General features: G+C 44.7%; 2 protein-coding genes and 1 long non-coding RNA gene across 4 annotated transcripts in view; 2 read left to right on the top strand and 1 right to left on the bottom strand.

Moving 5' to 3' along the window:
• The window catches only part of ITFG1 (integrin alpha FG-GAP repeat containing 1), a 72,549-nt gene extending 63,748 nt beyond the window's left edge, over positions 1-8,801 (top strand). The window contains exons 15-18 of the mRNA XM_063410658.1: positions 2,098-2,222; positions 3,048-3,130; positions 4,747-4,864; positions 8,255-8,801. Of these exons, the coding sequence (XP_063266728.1) occupies positions 2,098-2,222; positions 3,048-3,130; positions 4,747-4,864; positions 8,255-8,314 (386 nt within the window). The 3' untranslated portion in view covers positions 8,315-8,801. The remainder of the gene's footprint in view (positions 1-2,097; positions 2,223-3,047; positions 3,131-4,746; positions 4,865-8,254) is intronic.
• Positions 1-16,508, bottom strand: part of LOC134557551 (uncharacterized) — an 83,915-nt gene that overhangs the window by 6,699 nt on the left and 60,708 nt on the right. The gene's annotated exons all lie outside the window — the stretch shown is intronic.
• Positions 15,494-16,508, top strand: part of NETO2 (neuropilin and tolloid like 2) — a 30,863-nt gene continuing 29,848 nt past the window's right edge. For both annotated transcript variants that reach the window (XM_063410900.1, XM_063410899.1), the window contains exon 1: positions 15,494-15,868. In XM_063410900.1, the coding sequence (XP_063266970.1) occupies positions 15,835-15,868 (34 nt within the window). In that variant the 5' untranslated portion in view covers positions 15,494-15,834. The remainder of the gene's footprint in view (positions 15,869-16,508) is intronic.

The following is a 16,508-nucleotide window of genomic DNA, read 5'->3' as shown; positions in this document are numbered from 1 at the left end:
TAAGGCTGAATGCACACAGTATATGACATTTTCTTTTATTCTCTTTAATTTAGTTGACATTCATTTCATTTGTAAGATGAAAGAAAAAAGCAAGATCTGAGTTGCAGTCTTCTCATGATCCTAAATATTTCACTCAAAAGTAATTCTAAAAGCTTTTCAGTGTTACAGCAGTACCTTGTTCATTTGGGGAAAGTCCTTCAGCATTCAGCATTAGTGAAACAAATTCTAAAAGAGAAGCTTTTTTATGTTGCAGCATGATCAGGTAACACATCTAGTTTGTTTCTATAACCAAGTCACATTAAATACATCCATCTTTGCTCCTTACTACCTGTATGTTTGGTAACTGGAGGTTTCAGATATTACATAATTTGAGAATTACTCCCATTTTAGATTTGGATGTTGACACCTGGAGACTGAGCATTTTAGCCAAGATCATAGTAGGGAAGTCAGTGGCAAGGCATGGACAGACTCGGGACTCAAATCCTATCCTGTCCTGTGGTATCTCAACTTTCTGGAAAAATCCCTGTTCTGAAAGAGAAAAGCTGCTCAGTCAGTGCTTTGTGCCACATCTTCTCTAATCCAGAAATCTACCCAACAATGTGCACAGTGCACCTTGTTCTTGCAATAGAGACCTGAAAGTACAAATCCAACTTAAATATTTCCTTGTCTGCTTGCTCATTACATGGTTCTACGTGGGGAAAAATAAATCTAAAATGTGTATAATCTTTAGGAAGACCATTACTGTTTCTTTTTGCTAATAGCATTTTAGCTTAATAAAAAGATAACTGCATCAAGCTGATTTTTCAGATCTCAGTTGGCATTCATCTTACTTTTTAAAATACAATTGGCATCTCCAGGAGCCAGGAATGGGAGGGTGGGTTTGGTTTTCTTGAAAGGATGTTGGCTTTGCCAAAGTGGTGGTGGTGAGTTAGAAGTTTTTGCTGTCCCTGTGTTCACCACAAATGTGCAGAATGTGTCAGCAGTCTGGCCCACAGCTGGTGGGCTGAGGTAAAGTGCTGCCTCCCGAACTGAGCCTTGGATGGGAGAGGCACAAAGGGCTTGGCTGTAAATTCATTACAAAATATGGACTCCTGTTCTTCAATTCATATTCTGTGCATTTTCAGTTTAACTTGTAATTTCCAGTTTCAGGCATAATCTATTAGGGGTCAAAGCTGAGAGAAATCTCATGCTCTAACAATACTGACTAAATCACATCCTTGTGAAAATCTGTTTCTGTTGGTCACAGAAACCCAGCTGTGGTTGTCAAGTGTCCCTTGCACTCATTGCTGGTGATCTGGTGAAGGCTGATTTCCCTGTGGTGCCTCTGAGGTGCTGATACTGTTCCTGCTGTGGAACCAGCTCACCTGCTAAGAGAACGAAGAACCCACACAGGATCAGAACCTGTTGGCCAGAAACTGAACGATTACAAGATTTTTTTCATTTAAATGGAGTACCTTGTTACTGTGGAATTGGGGTGATGCCAGTGAACCTGTTGATAACTGCAACACTTGTCTGCTTCCCCACTGCCTTTTCAGGAAACCAAGAATCTTATTTTCCACCTGCAGTTTCTCCTGTCATTATTACTGACTTGCAACCACTGCAAGCCTGTTTTCATTAATTTAATTTATTCTTTAAAAATTTGTTCATGACAATTTACTTAGCTAAATTTGTGTCGGAGTAGTAATTGCTGATTAACACTGACAAGAAAGTGAACCTTCACATGTTGAGTCTGATCTTGTAAATCAATGGGGCAAGAGACGTGGCACTAATCATATAAAAATAAGTGCAGATAGTTGATTTCTTTTCAATTTGTAGCAAATAATGGAGATTTGAGTTAACATAAAAATGGTACTCAAAAGAATATCCTTACCTGAAAATGTAAAGTGTTTAAGCTCTTCTCCAAGTGAGTGTTCACAAGTAGTTTGGAAATGTGGGGTTTTGCCTTTAAGAATTCAATAATGCAGTTGGTGAAAATTTTCCAACCTTTTTATTACTGCCTGGGGAATGTGTATTTGTGTAGCAGTTGGTAGTTTGTGTTGATTGACTGGTGTTTTCCCCTGGAATACCCACGTGTGCTCCCTGTGTGTCTCCTCGCAGCTGGCCAGCTCAGCCAGTCCGCGCACTACGCGCTGCAGCTGCCCTACACCGTGCTGGGCCTGGGCCGCAGCGCCAACTTCCTCGACCACTTGTACGTGGGCATCCCTCGGCCCCTGGGAGAAAAGGTTGGTTGGTGTGAAAGATTGTTAAGCTAATCATTTATGGTGCTACCTTTCCTAAGAGACTTTGCATAGCAGTACTGCTGGGACACTTGCTTTGCATTTTCTGAAGTAAGAATATCAAAGAAGTAAGTTCGTGTACAGAAAGAACCAGTTTGCCCAGGTTTTTTGAGGGGTGTATAAGCTCTGAAGCCAAAATAAAACCAAAAGATGAAACTGTGTGTAAATGTTAGCACAGGTATTCAGTGCTTGCCTGTAGGGCAAATGGGTATGAGGTCTGAGGGTGCAATTACTGTGGGCTGCAGTAGCTGCAGGGCTTTCCCAGAGTTGCTCTGGCTGGGCTGGGACTGATGTCATCTCTTCTGCCTTGCTGATAAAGCCATGGCTAGTGTCACAGCGGGGGGAGATCACTGCCATTCTCCAATCTTCACATAAAACATGAAAGTGGGGTCCTCACCATTTCCAGTCTTTAAAGATCTGATGGTACTACTTAGAAAAGTGAGGTATTCAATGGGCCAAGTTCTGATTTGGAGCATTGTTTTGCCTGCCTCCTTTGTAGAATCAGCTCTTTTCTTTTTTCCTATTATGTTGTTGCTTTGTACTTTTGAAGCAGATGCTGTGTTTCATGTCATCAATAGTTATTTTGCTTTGTACTTTTGGGGGGTGAGCATTTGGAGCTTTTAGAATAACAGGTTTATACAAAGATAAAGGGATTAATCACTTGTTTTAAAAACAACTTTCTTGTTTCTCGATTTGTGTTTCAACAGAGCATTTCTTTGCTTGTGAGTATGCTGGTTTGTTAGGAGTTGACTCAGCCTTTTTTTCTTTCAGTCCATAAGAAAACAAGAATGGACAGCTATCATACCAAACTCACAGCTTATAGTCATTCCTTATCCTCATCATGTTCCTCGAAGGTAATGTCATCATCTGGATTTGCACTTCCCAAAATCACATTAATACACAGTGTAAACTAGGCATTATGTGTAGGTTTAGAAATAGTTATTTGTATAGAAAGTTACTGAAGAACAAGGGCAGGGGGTCAGTGCTGAGCTGGAGCTGAAAATGCTGCTCAGGTATTTACACAGCCTCTCAGACTGTGCCCATAAACAATCAAAACCCATTACCAGCTCAGACAAACAATCAAAATGTATTACCAGCCCCACTCCTGTAAATAATAACATACTTGCTAGATTTAACAGCATCCTCAGTGACAAATTACAAGCATGGTGATGGTTGAATTAAGCATTTTTGTTTCACCAAACATGCAATTTCTGTCTGGTTCCATAGAAGAGCTTTGCTTCAGCCCTTCTAAATGCAGTAGCTGCTGCTGCTGCAGGAATGAATCTTTCTCTTTAAGTAAAGGTGAATGGGTTGTTTTCACGAGAGCTTGAACATGGAATTCACTTTGCAATTAAAATGTTTCTCCCAGAAAGAGAGCATGTTTCTCTTTTTGCTATTAGAGAAAACATTAGTCAGATATTCCAGCTGCGTTTTGCCGCTTGATCTGCCAGTGAGGTCAGTTGCATTTATCATGCAGAAATGATTCTGACATCAGTTCAGCAGTTAATTTTACTAGAGAACAAATAACAGTGCACAAGTGATGTGCTGCTTGAGTTGCTAATTAACAACCACAGAAATAACATCTGCCAGATGAAAATTTAGTTAACAGTCTTGAGGTATTTAAAGGTATGTGTTATGCAAAACAATTTCTGTTATCACATCCTTAAACTATTTTTGGTTTTTTTTGCTTTCGTATAAAGTGGGTTTCTGGGCATTGTAGAATAGCAGAGGATGGAATCCCCAGAAGAAATCAGATTTCATAATAAAAGCTTCCTTTTTTGTTTTTTTTTTTTTTTAATGTAAGTATGTGATATCCTGAGAGGCCTCAACACTGAGCCTGCTGCTGACAGCTTTCCCGTGGTAGGAACCTGTAGTACCAAAAGGGGGTTCCCCGGGCCTCAGGACCTCACAAGGTTTGAGAGGTGTCTTCCAGGAGCCCTAAAGTGCTTCATTTTGTTGATATTTAACCATAATCAGCTGCTTATGTTGTCTAGAAGTGCAGTTGTCCCTGGATAAACTTCAGATAACTGGACCCATGAGCCTGTCCGAGAGGAGCTTCTCATGTTGTGCAAAAATCTTCCAGGGTTATTTTCCCTGCTGCTCCATGTCAGGCCCCAGGCATTCCTGTGAAAGGTTTCCTTGTGCATTTTACTTTGTCCTAGGCAAGGGCAGGAGATAAATCTCCTAATGAGAAAAAACTCATTCCCTAAGGATATCCATAGCATTCATGAAAAGTTAAAACAGAAACTGTACTTAAACATGGTATTGCTCAAAAATAATTCTATTAAGCCATATATTTCTAAGTAAACATCATTAAGCTTCAGTCTCCAAGCAGAGCTGCTCATTTCTGTAGACCAGGTTGTCACTTGTCTTACCCTAACAGGTTCTTTTCATCTTTGTAAGTAAAATCTGTTTACTGCTTCTTAATGAAGGGCATTAATGTTTCCTTGGATTTTCTTCTTTTGCATAGCTGGAGTGCCAAGCTGTATTTGACCCCCAGTAACATTGTACTGCTAACAGCTATAGCCTTAATTGGTGTCTGCGTTTTCATCCTGGCAATAATTGGCATATTACACTGGCAAGAAAAGGTAAGTTAATTTACTAGAATATTTTTTGTATTTTTTCTATACTATTTAACACTCCCTAATGTTTTACAGACCTGTACATTGGGGTGGGTTTTTTTTACATTTTTCTATAGTATAATTATTTCTGACACAGACTGAATTAAGTGCAAAAGGTGTTATTATTAATTCAGTGTTTACCACAAGTTTAAAATTTGGCATTATTTTTATTTAAGCTCTAATACACTTAAGGTTGTCCACGTTGCTCTTATTTCCTTTTTTCCATTAAGCTGTTATTTCCAACTTAAATGAGCCATCTTTGTTTCATATCTAAACTTTCCATTTTGCAGTTTTAAGGAGAACTGTTTTGGAAAATGGAACATAAACTGAGTTTAGTTATCTTGAGTTCTGCTGGTAATCTAAAAATAAGGAGCAAGTCTTTTCTGTGTGTCTGTCTTTGGTGGCTGCACTGCCATTAGCATTCAGGAATGTATAGGGAGTCAGTCGTGCACATTGGCTGCTTTGCTCTGTGGGTCTGAATTACACACGCAGGGTATAGAAATCCAGTGGTTTGAAGAAGCATTTTGAAAGGAGCCTTTCATGTCACAAAAGAAATGCATTCCCATTTTCCTTAACTATGCTCAGTTCACAATCACACCCAACTGGCAGAGTTGCCAATAAATGTTACTGCATACCCAAACCATAATCTTAGCTGTCAGGTAAAATTACTGCACATTCTGACATGGTAGAACTGTTTGTTTTTGTGCTCGTGGAAATAAAATGACCTTGTTAAACATTTAGATAAGCTTTGTGCATGCTTCATATTCAAATGTTATTTGTCTGTCAGTCTTCACTCTTCAAAATGTTAAATACATTCTCCAACTAATAATAAGCTGGGAATAAAGCACACAAAGCAAAGAAATACAAAGTTAACAGTTGCTGTCGCTGGCACGTCCTGCTGTTCTAGGAAAGTACTGCTCACTGGTGGCTCAGGGCTGGGCACTGCCTGGGTTTCATTCTCTCTCCAATGTATCTTTAGCAAACAGGAGCAGCAGAAAAGGAACTTGGACTTTGAGCTGGGGAAGGATTACCTATGTATGATTCCATCTGGAGAAATGGGGATTTAGTGGCAACATTCAAAACAGTTTTTATACAACAATTCAAGCACTGTGGTGTAAGGAAGGACTCAGCCCAGAGTGAGAGCTGTTAGAGCTGCTTTAAGACCCGCATGTGTGTGATTGAAGAGGTGTATTGGTTATACTGTAAAGTCTTTTCCAACTCTGCAGCACAAAATAGGCACAAACATTTGGACAAATCGTGTGTATTTTTCAGACCATTGTATAAACATGTGTTAATGCCTATATTCTTCCTGTGGATTTTTACCTTCCCAATGTTTAGAAGAGGTTGAGATACTGAACAAATACGAATGTTCACCAAGGCTGTGTTGTGCATCACTGATATGTGTGAGGTTAAACTCCAGAGTTCCTTGTTTCTAAGCTTGCTCTTAGTTTACTGTCTCTCAGCAATCCTCTCCTAAAAATACTGTCCAGGCTGAATGCCTTTCCCTTGCAGATCTCTGGAGTGCTTGTAGCAAAGAAGGGAAGGGGAAATGAACTGGCACTTCAAATCTTTTCTTCCCCCCAGAGGACGTATGTGTCTGTAAGCTGCAGTGTTTTATTCTGCAGTTTAAATAAACCCTGGACTTTCACCTCTGCAGATAAAGAGTAGCAGGAGCCCTTTGTCTACAGTAGTTCTTACACACTCCTCTGCCAGCCAAGTATCGGAGTACTCAAATAACTGTAGGGTTTAGGGGTAGGTGTTGCTCTGTCTTGCCTTAGAAATTTTGAGTGCATTGAAGAAAAAAACCTTTGAACTGTCAGTTACTAGATTTTCATTTTGATACATCAAATAAAAGAGACATTGAGGAGGAATTGGCACGATGATTCATCTCACAACAAATACAATCTTGCTACATTTGCTACAGCCCTGGATAGCCCTTATTCTCATTCCTGAGAACTTGCTTTGGGGTCGTGAGGCCAGTCATGGAAACACTGCACAGTGATGGAAATACTGCTAGAGAGGCTTTGCTGGATCCAGCAGAGTATCAGTTACTGTCAAATTTGAAGCAATAATTTTTTCAGGAAGCGTACAAGAAATGGAATGGAAATTGCTTTCTAAGTGAGACTATGAAATTTTGTGGAATGTGACAAGCATTTCAGTGTAGGAAAGAGTGTGCCACTCCCTCCTTCCCACCCCTTTTTTGACATCCAGAATACTACTGACACTGATAAAGTCCCTGCCAAAAAAGCCAGACTGCTGTATCTTAAACCTCACTGACAGCTCTGCTGCTGCTACAAAATGCAGTAAAATCCATATTTAAAGCAATTGAGTTGCTATCACACATAAACATTGTGTAATGAGGAAATCTTTGGCCTTGAGCCAAAGCAGATGATCAACTCTCGTGGCAGAAGACGGGCACCGATTTCTGCCACAATTGTTGTGTATTTTTATCAACTGAGACACAGTTCTGAATGCCCACGCAGCACCTACTGGAGAGGCTTCTCTTCATTTTACAAACAAAAAGAAAGAAAGAACATGGGGCTGTGTGAGCTAAAAAGCATTTCGGTCTGCTTTGCCAAATTCTCGTATGCTGAGATTTACACATTCTGTCTGTCATGACAAAAGCACAAGTTTGCACTGTGTGTTCAAGAATCCCTGAAGAAATGCGTCCATCCTCTGGGAAGTGCTTTAGCACACGAGAGGAGACGTGGGAGAGGACATGTTTTTACACATGACATGGATTCTAGGCACAATTTAAATATGCTGCTTTTTTCCAAGCACCGCCCAATTCACTCCTTCAGCAGGTCAGTGTGTGTTCTGCATAAATAAGCAGGGAAATGCATCCTACTTCCCATTTTCATAATACAAACAAAAGACACAGACCATTTTTTGCCTACTTACTGCTGTTAGTTGTTGGTTGAGCTGCCATCTTGCTCTAATGTTGTATTTAACAGAATGTTTTTTAAATGAGGTTCTTCGTACGTGCAACGTAAATTACATTTGCAGTGAGTCCAGAGTAATTTCATCTTATATTTATAATGTAGACAAAATGCATACCAGGAGACAGTCTTCAGGTTTGCATTATTCCTTTTAAAATGCATTTTTAGAAAGAACAGAAAATAATGGGTCATAAACGCTACAACAGCAGAGCATTAACAGCACAAGCCAATTTTGCATAGATTATTGGTATTTCAAGCTGACATCATTTAAAAGTTAATTGTTGGGGCTTTTACCAAGCCTTTTTGCCTTTTGTCAAATTGCTTGAAAAAATCAACCATTCTCTGACACTTGACAGCTCATTTCTGTAACGGTATTGCTCTAGATTCCACCAAGTGTTTTTTTATTATTATTTTTCAGAAAGCAGATGACAGAGAGAAGCGACAGGAGGCTCATCGGTTCCATTTTGATGCTATGTGACATGCCTTAATATTTATGAAGGAGCTGCTACTCATTTGCTTAACTGAAAGACTAAATTCTGATTTTTAAAACTTACCATGAAAGTACTGTTGGTGTGTTATTTGTAAATGTTGCATTATCTGGTATTTATTTGGAAAGTATTAAAATTAGACCTGAATGTCTCACAAGGCCTTTCACTTAAGAGACTGTATATAATTGCATTTGGCCTTTATTTAACAGAACTGTAAATTTATTTTTCTTAGTAAAGGGATCAAATTGCATGTACCATTGTTTATGTACCAATTCTTTAGTAATATTTGATAGAAAGAAAAGTGTGTAAATGAAGTGTAGCATTTCAGTGAGCAGAATACCTTGTACCACTTGAATTGGTCTTGTCCTTTATTCATTCCTGCAAAACAACCTGGTTTTTGAAAATTAAACTTGTGCAATTTCTCAGATGACCTAATCGTTAATTATTTTGATTGTATTAAATGGTGCTTAACCTAAAGTATTCTGTATTTTTCTTTGTTTAAGTCCATATGTGCAATAGTTACAGAAGTTAGGAATTAGAGAACCGAAGGGAACCTGCAGAACGCTAGTTCAGTCATCCTGGGATAGATGCAGTATTTATGTGTGCTACTTCTAGGGAGAAGACAACACATTAAAAAATTAAAATCATAAAAATGTATCAGCATTACATAAACTGCTTTTATAATTAAACTATAACCACGTTTATTTTAGAAAGGCACAAAGTCATTATGAAAGTAACTATTTTTTTAACATAAGAAAGGTATGAGATTTTTTTGTTTGGTTTTGTTTTTCAAAAAGTTAAAAGAAACATTTCTGAGGAGAGATTGAGGATTGACACCCTAAAATGTATTGCTAAGTGGTGAGATATACAAAGATTAAATTCAGAATGTAATAGGACACTCCAAATAATCAATGCACATTGTCATGTACACTGCAATGCCCAAATTTCATAAGGCTGTAATAATGACAGAAGACCTGTTGCCAACCTTTAAATATTTTGAGTGGTGATAAAGTTATGGTTGCTCAGTGTACTTGGGATCCTGGAAGAATCTCTGAGAATAACCATGCTTTTTATTTAACATGAGTTTACAGGATTAATTCTGCAGTTAATTCACATTCCCAGTCCTGTTTGATGAGCTAGAACATCCTTTCTCAGCAAACTGGAGGCGTTGGTGGTCAGGCCCCGCTGTGTGCAATGTCCCTGCTGGGCTGTGGCCCCTCCTGCAGTGCCCCCTGTGCCTGGCACAGCAGCCCGGGCAGGAGGGGGCAGCGCCAGGCTGGGCTGGGGGTGCCAGGCTGGGCTGGGGGTGCTGCCCCGAGTGCCAGGCGGGCCCGGGTCACCCTGGCACTGCCAGCACGGCCCCGCTCACACGGCAGCACCGAGCCCAGGGCAGCGCTGGCCTGAGCTCTCAACGGCTCTGGGCGTTTCCAACATGCACTCACCAGCACAGGAGGCTCTCACATCACAGCACTGGTGTCACTCAGGACACAATATTTCCCTAATGTACACCTTCCATTTTTCTCATGAAAAGGTAAGAAATTTTTGTTTTAGATAAATAGTTCAAGCTTTTGAATTTTTTAAACCACATTGATAGAATTGGCTCCCACCAGCAAAAGAACAGATTTTATGATTAGGAGGATGCACAGTTGAATATATTTTCCTGTCTTTCAGTTGGTTGGAGAATAATGCTAAATGCATAATGCACTGTGGCAGCAAAGTCGTCTGTAGCCCTCTATCACAACATAATACACATAGATTAGCTTCCTTTTGTTTTTGAAAAAGCAATTAGGAATAAAATAACCTCATGCTGACATTTAAACTGTTGTACAAAACAATGAACTTGGTATCTTTTGCTCTGAGGTGTTTTGCATGCTCAGTAGTGCATCATTGCATCACTATATCCAATATAATAAAGTTTACCCCAGGTTCTGAGTACTTGTAGCATGGCTCACAGTCTATGCATACTGTTTTGAATTAAGGCATTAAATGTTGTTAAACCTGTTGTCAGAGGTTTCATGTTGTACTTTGGTTCTGTGTTCTATAAGCATTAAATGTTTGTTTGGGTAAGAAGGTTACTGCCCTTCTGCTGGGAAGGTGAAGAAAGCAGCCCCAATTAGAAAGTTGTAGTTCCAGGTGATTGTCACAGTAAGTGAGAAGTGGGAAATAGATCAAGCTACATAAATTTTCAAACTGCAGCCACTCTAACACAGCCCTGGTGAGAAATGCTATTGGAAGCTCCCTCAGTGTGAAACTTCACCTATATAAAAATACTGTTGACAGGCCAACTGACAGATGGCTGTCGAAATACCATCTTTCTTTGTTCTCATTTTCCATGAGAAGCTTTAAGACTGAATCTTCCTACCAGATTTATCATTAATGCACCATAATCCCCCAACAAAAGAACCAACTTTTCTGCTGCAGATTAATAGGCATATTCTATATAGTACGATATTCCTCCTGTGCTGAGGCCATCGTGCTTGAGACAGAGACACTAAAAACACTTAGTTAATTGAGAATATTCACTACAAACGCACCGAGTCAATTCAGGGCTTCTATAGAATCACAGAATGGTCTGGGTTGGAAAGGACTTTAAAGATCATCCAGTTCCACCCCCTGCCATGGACAGAGATACCTTCCACTGTCCCAGGTTGCTCCAAGCCCCATCCAGCCTGACCTTGGACACTTCCAGGGATGGGGCAGCCACAGCTTCTCTGGGAACCTGTGCCAGGGCCTCAACTGCCTCACGGGGAAGAATTTCTTCTTAACACCTAATTAGCCTCCTCCCTGCAGTGTGAAGCCCTACCCCCTTCTCCTGTCACTCCACCCCTCCATGTCTCTCTCCATCTTTCTTTAGGCTCCTTCAGGCCCTGCAAGGCCACCCTGAGCTCCCCCCAGAGCTTCTCCTGTGCAGGTGAGCAATGCCAGCTGTGCCAGCCTTTCCTGCCAGCAGAGCTGCTCCAGCCCTCTGCTCATCCTGCAGCCTCCTCTGGGCTCTCTGCAGCAGCTCCAGCTCCCTCCTGTGCTGGGCCCAGCTCTGCAGGTGGGGTCTCACCTGAGCGGGGCAGAGGGGCAGAATCCCCCTCCTTCACTGCCCCCCAGGTCCTTCTCTGCAGGTTTGCTCTTGACCTGTTGATCCCCAGCCTGTGCCAAAATTTGATATTGAATAGACATCAATGGATTGTAATTGATATATATAACTTCTTTGAACTGAATAACACCAAAATAGAGCAGGAGAAGTCAATCCATGAGCTTCTGCTATATTATAATCAACAGTGTAAAAGCATTAATTGTCTCTGTTTTGAAGGTAGTAATAAACAAATGAATTATTTTTTAAAATTTAGAAAATACAATTAATATGTAATACTAATTCTATAGGAATAGGCAAATGTTTTGTTCAAAGAAGTCTGTTAAGAATTCCAGAGCAGCAGAGGAGTTAAACCTGACATTGCTATGCTGCCTTAGTAACCCCAGTGTCCATTCTGGGGACAGGATCTGGTTGTTGAGGCACTGGCAATATTGGCCTCCCTGTCACTTTGAAAATAATCAGCCACACAGCACTATTTCTGTAATTAATTCCTGACTTCAATGACAAATGTGATCCTATCTATGATACAATCCATAACAATTATAACCTAATTTTGAAATTAATGAATTTTTCAACCTAAGCCAAAGAAGTCTGTAGGTATATTCCAACAGTCAGATCTAATTATGTGGCCTACCAAATAGAGAAGTGCACTGTAAGCTTTCTGAAAGCTATGAGTTTTCTTCCTGACTATTCAAAAGTTTGCAGTATTCATTACTCAGTAGTAAATAACAAAGCCAACTCTGCATATTTATGTATGATTATGTATTACATATTGTAATACAATTACAATTGTATTATAATACAATACTGAGGCACTTGCACCTTCTATCATTTTCTAATTATAGAAATTATATAATGAAATTAGGATTTAGCAAAGGCACCTCAATTGTACTGACAAAACCAAGCAGTTAAAACATAACTCCTCCTTTCATAATTATTCCCTGTTGACATCTATGGTTTTGCAACCTCTTTTAAAAACAATGTCCAAATAGCTGCTGTTCTAAGCAGTTTGGTTTGGGTTGTACACTTTGCTACTCAAGAGCAGAAAATATTTTAGTTAAATTAAAGTTAAAACTCACAGAACAGCAAATCAAAGGAGGTTTTAAAGAGGAGACAAACCCAGTTCCAATAATACAAATGTAAGCCTTTAGCTGCAGCAGAGCACTGTTGTGACTGACTCATTCATCAGCTGCTCATGCAGGTGCTTACCTACATCAGAACGAGTCCCACTGCCTTTTCTGAACCACTGCCACTCAAAAATAATCATGAGGACTCGACAGAGCATCAGAATACACAGCTGACTGTCCAAAGGCTGTCTTCAACCTTTCTTTACTCCCAAACTCAAGTTTAATTAAGTCAGGCTTACTGCCAGTGTGACCCAGTGGCCGAGCGTTTTCCTCCCTGCACTCCGCAGGCTCAGAAGGTGGGAACTGAAAGCCTCTTCAGCCCTGTCACTACTGAAAGCACCGCCTGCAACAAGAACTCCAGCACAGCAACAGGGATGTCCACGGGAGAAATGTCTCTGAAAGCAGCAGAGGCAAAATGTGCCCCAAATCTACAAATTGATGCTACTCCCTGCCTCTCCTGCAGTGACAGCTTGACACAGCCCTGGAAAGAGAACAGGATGGAAAAGCTGCTCACTTCCCCAAGTGTGTAATAGCTCTGTTCAGCCTTCTAATGGACAAACCAGAAGTTCAGCTCTTCAGTTAAATGGACTGTAGCAGATTGGGTCTTTGCAATTACTACCCAAACTTGTACGGAGCACATGGCATTACAAGCGTTTAATCCCATCTCTTTGGTGAGAGACAATTGACCACAAATAGTTCTCTTGAATGCAAATTCAGCCTGAGATCTAAGAATCAGGCCAGTTCTCATTGCTTATATCATCACTAGTAATAAAAATATCCAAGTCAAATTTTGCCATCAGCTATACTGCGCATTCTAAAAAATAAAAGAAGCAGGCAATCCCGTTTCCTAACAATCTGCACAACAGCAGAGTCAGATTTTAATAATGTACTTGCAGAGAGGATAAAAAATTGTGAATTATGCCCAGATACAGTAGTCTTGGATATTTTCTTGCATTACTACAGTAAATGTTTTTGTTAGTAAAGGAAATAATGCAAAGTAGATAACACTTATTGAGGACTTCTTTATGTGTAGGAGTTTCCTCTGTAGAACTTCACATTTCATCACACCGCTATAAATACATGATTAAGAGGGGAACAGAGGAATCACTTTGTCCACTGCTGGAATGTAGCAGCTACTTCACAATACATGGAAAAACCACGCTTGGAGGAGGATTGTATCATCTCTATTTGAAATTGAAAGGACAATTCAAGTAAGTAGAATAATATAATTATGTAACTTGGGATTTTGCCAGACCATCAAGCTTAATACTTCATGAAGCTTCTTGCAGCACTGAAGTGGGTCTTTAATACCCAGAAAAGCTCAGGACCTTTGCTAGCAGGTCTCTCCGGGGGTCCCGGAGGAGCTGCCGCCCCCGCCCCTCTCCCTCCACTGCTCTGCGCTCCCTTCTCCGTTTAATTCGCCCTCGCTGACAATCACACTGACTTGAAGGGCCTGAAATATTTAACAGATAATCTGAAGCAAGAGAATGACCTTTTCTAACAGGATAGGCTGACCTTTGAACATTGTAGAAAGAATTTAACATTCAAATAGACAGCACCAAACCACAAGGAAATCAGAGCTTCACCTCGCAAGCTCGTGTTAGACACTGTACTGAGCTGCCCTACTCCTTAAGCAGACGGGCTCGCAAGTGGCAATTACGCACATAATTTACAGTTTGCCAAATCTGTTTGGTCTAGCGAGTGGGCTGGTTCCACACTGCTTCCCCGAGGTGCCTGCGCTCGGACAGCGGAGCTGCACACGGGGCAGCCGGAGGTGCAGCCGGCATCGCTGCCCAGGAGCCGAGCGGAGACCGCGACCGCCCCCGGGCTGGCAGCGGGGCCGGGGCAGCTCCCGGGCACCGGCCCCCTTCGCAGAGCTTTGCAACACGCACCGGGCTAAACATCTCCGTTTCAATACTTCTGCAGCCTGAGCGAAAGATCTCAGCCTCGGCTAATCGGCAGTTCCCGGGAGGAGACATCCTGTAGGAAATGCCCAGCGATTCTTCAGCCCGCGCTGCCTGTGGGGGATTTGAAAGCATCTCTAAGGAGCCGCCGTGCCTCTATCACTTTACACACAGCCCGTGGGCAGTGCAGCGTTCCGCGGCTGCCCGCAGCTCTTGCCCTCATGCAGCCCCCCGGCAGCTCGGAGGGTCCGGCAGGACGGGAATCCCCGGGGGATCTGCCGGCCCGGGCCTCCCCCCGCTGCCCTTGCCCCGACATCGCCACCTGCCTCCGCCTCAGACCCTTTCCCCAGGTAACATCTGCCCTCACCAGCTAACCCGATGTGATGGATAACCAGAGGGACGGGAGCCAGGGCAGGCAGCAGGCTAAGTGTGCCTTTTTATTAACTTCTTGTAAAGTAATAGCTCCATTTTAGCTGTCACTCCTGTCAAACTACAGCCGCACAAGAGCGTGTGATGGGCTCTTCCCGGCGCCGGGGCTGCAGGCAGCACACTGCAGCCAGGCAGGCGGCTGGGCACGCCGCACTGCCGGAGCCGCGCGGGCTCCCTGCCACCAGCCAGGGGCCGGAGGGGAGCCACGAACACCGAGGGAAGCACCGCGTCCCTTTTACCCCAGCGGGACCCGCTCGGATCCCAAACAAAGCCGGGCAGCCGGGATTGACGCTTATCCAAGGCAGCGTGTCCTGGAGAGGGGCCGCACGGCTCGGCCCCTCCGCGGCTCGGGACGCTTTCCGGGCAGCCAGCCCCACACGGGAAAACCCGGGCAGGATGGGCCTGGGGCGTGAGGCACGGCGGGGGCCGGGCAGCGGGGCTGAGGCGGGGCGCTGCGACGGGGCCAGCCCCGGCTCCTCGCGGGGACGGGGTGAGAGAACGAAGGGGTGCTGCCCCGGCGCTGTCGCCCCCACCTCGATGCCCGGCCGAGCGGGAGGAGCACAGCGGCCCCGCCGGCTGCGGCTGTGGCCGTGGCTGCTTGCGGGGCTCCGTCGGGGGCGGGCACATGCGTACAAGCGGCTCATCCAGGCAAACACCCCTCACATCTTAAATGAGCTTCATTTAGCGGCAGCCGCTCCAGTCGGGCTGGGAGCGGGCGGGCTGCGCTCCGAGCGGAGCCCCCCGGGGCAGGCCAGCCTCGACGGAGCCCGCCGCGCCCGCTCTCGATGGGACTGAGCGCGGCGGCCGCTCCGCGCTCGGGCGGCGGAGGCTGAGCGCGCCCGCGGGGGCGCCGGGCATGGCCGCGGGCGGGCGGGGGCCGAGCCGGAGCCGCGGGCACAGCGCCCTCGCGGGGGGCACCGCCACGGCCATGGAGCGCCGCTGATCGCCGCCGCCGCCGGGAGACAATGGCCCTGCACAAACTCTGCTCGGTGCTGGAAGGTAGGAGCCGCGGGCTGCACGGCGCCCCGCCGGAGCGGGGACCGCGGTACCCCCGGCGGCGCCGCCCCTCCGGCTGCCCCGCGCTGCCCCCATTTGATACAAGTGGAAACTTCGGAGCGGCGGGCGCGGGGCTGCGCGGGGCCGGCTGCCCCGCTGCTGCTCCTCCCGGGCAGCCGCCGGCGCTCCGCACCGCCCCATTCCGCCGCCCCCGGCCCCGCGCCCGCCGCTCCCCGGCCCCGCTGTGCCCCACGCGAGCCCCAGCGCTGCCGGCTCGGGGTTGGGGCCGGCGCTGCCGGAGCCCAGCGGGGCCGGCCCGGGGGCCCGCACTCATCCCGGGCTGCCCCCGGTCCCGCCAGCGCGGGCGGGCGGCGGGGACCCCTCGGCATCGCGGGCTTGGGGGAGTCCCAGCGGCGGGGACTCCTCGGCACCTCGGGTTTGGGGGAGTCCCAGCGGCGGGGACCCCTCAGCACCCCGGGTTTGGGGGAGTCCCGCCGTCAGGGACACCTCGGTTCGGGGGGTCCCAGCCTGCCAAACCGTGGGTCACAGTGGCAGCGACTCTACCCCAGTGACCCGTATATTCCCGAGACACACCGGCGACATCCTACGCTCGTCTTTTCACAGTAAAAATACTCTTTGCTTT

The sequence above is a fragment of the Prinia subflava genome, chromosome 13 (assembly GCF_021018805.1).
Source record: "Prinia subflava isolate CZ2003 ecotype Zambia chromosome 13, Cam_Psub_1.2, whole genome shotgun sequence".
Lineage (NCBI taxonomy): Eukaryota > Metazoa > Chordata > Aves > Passeriformes > Cisticolidae > Prinia > Prinia subflava.
This window is presented reverse-complemented; position numbering and strand designations above follow the sequence as displayed.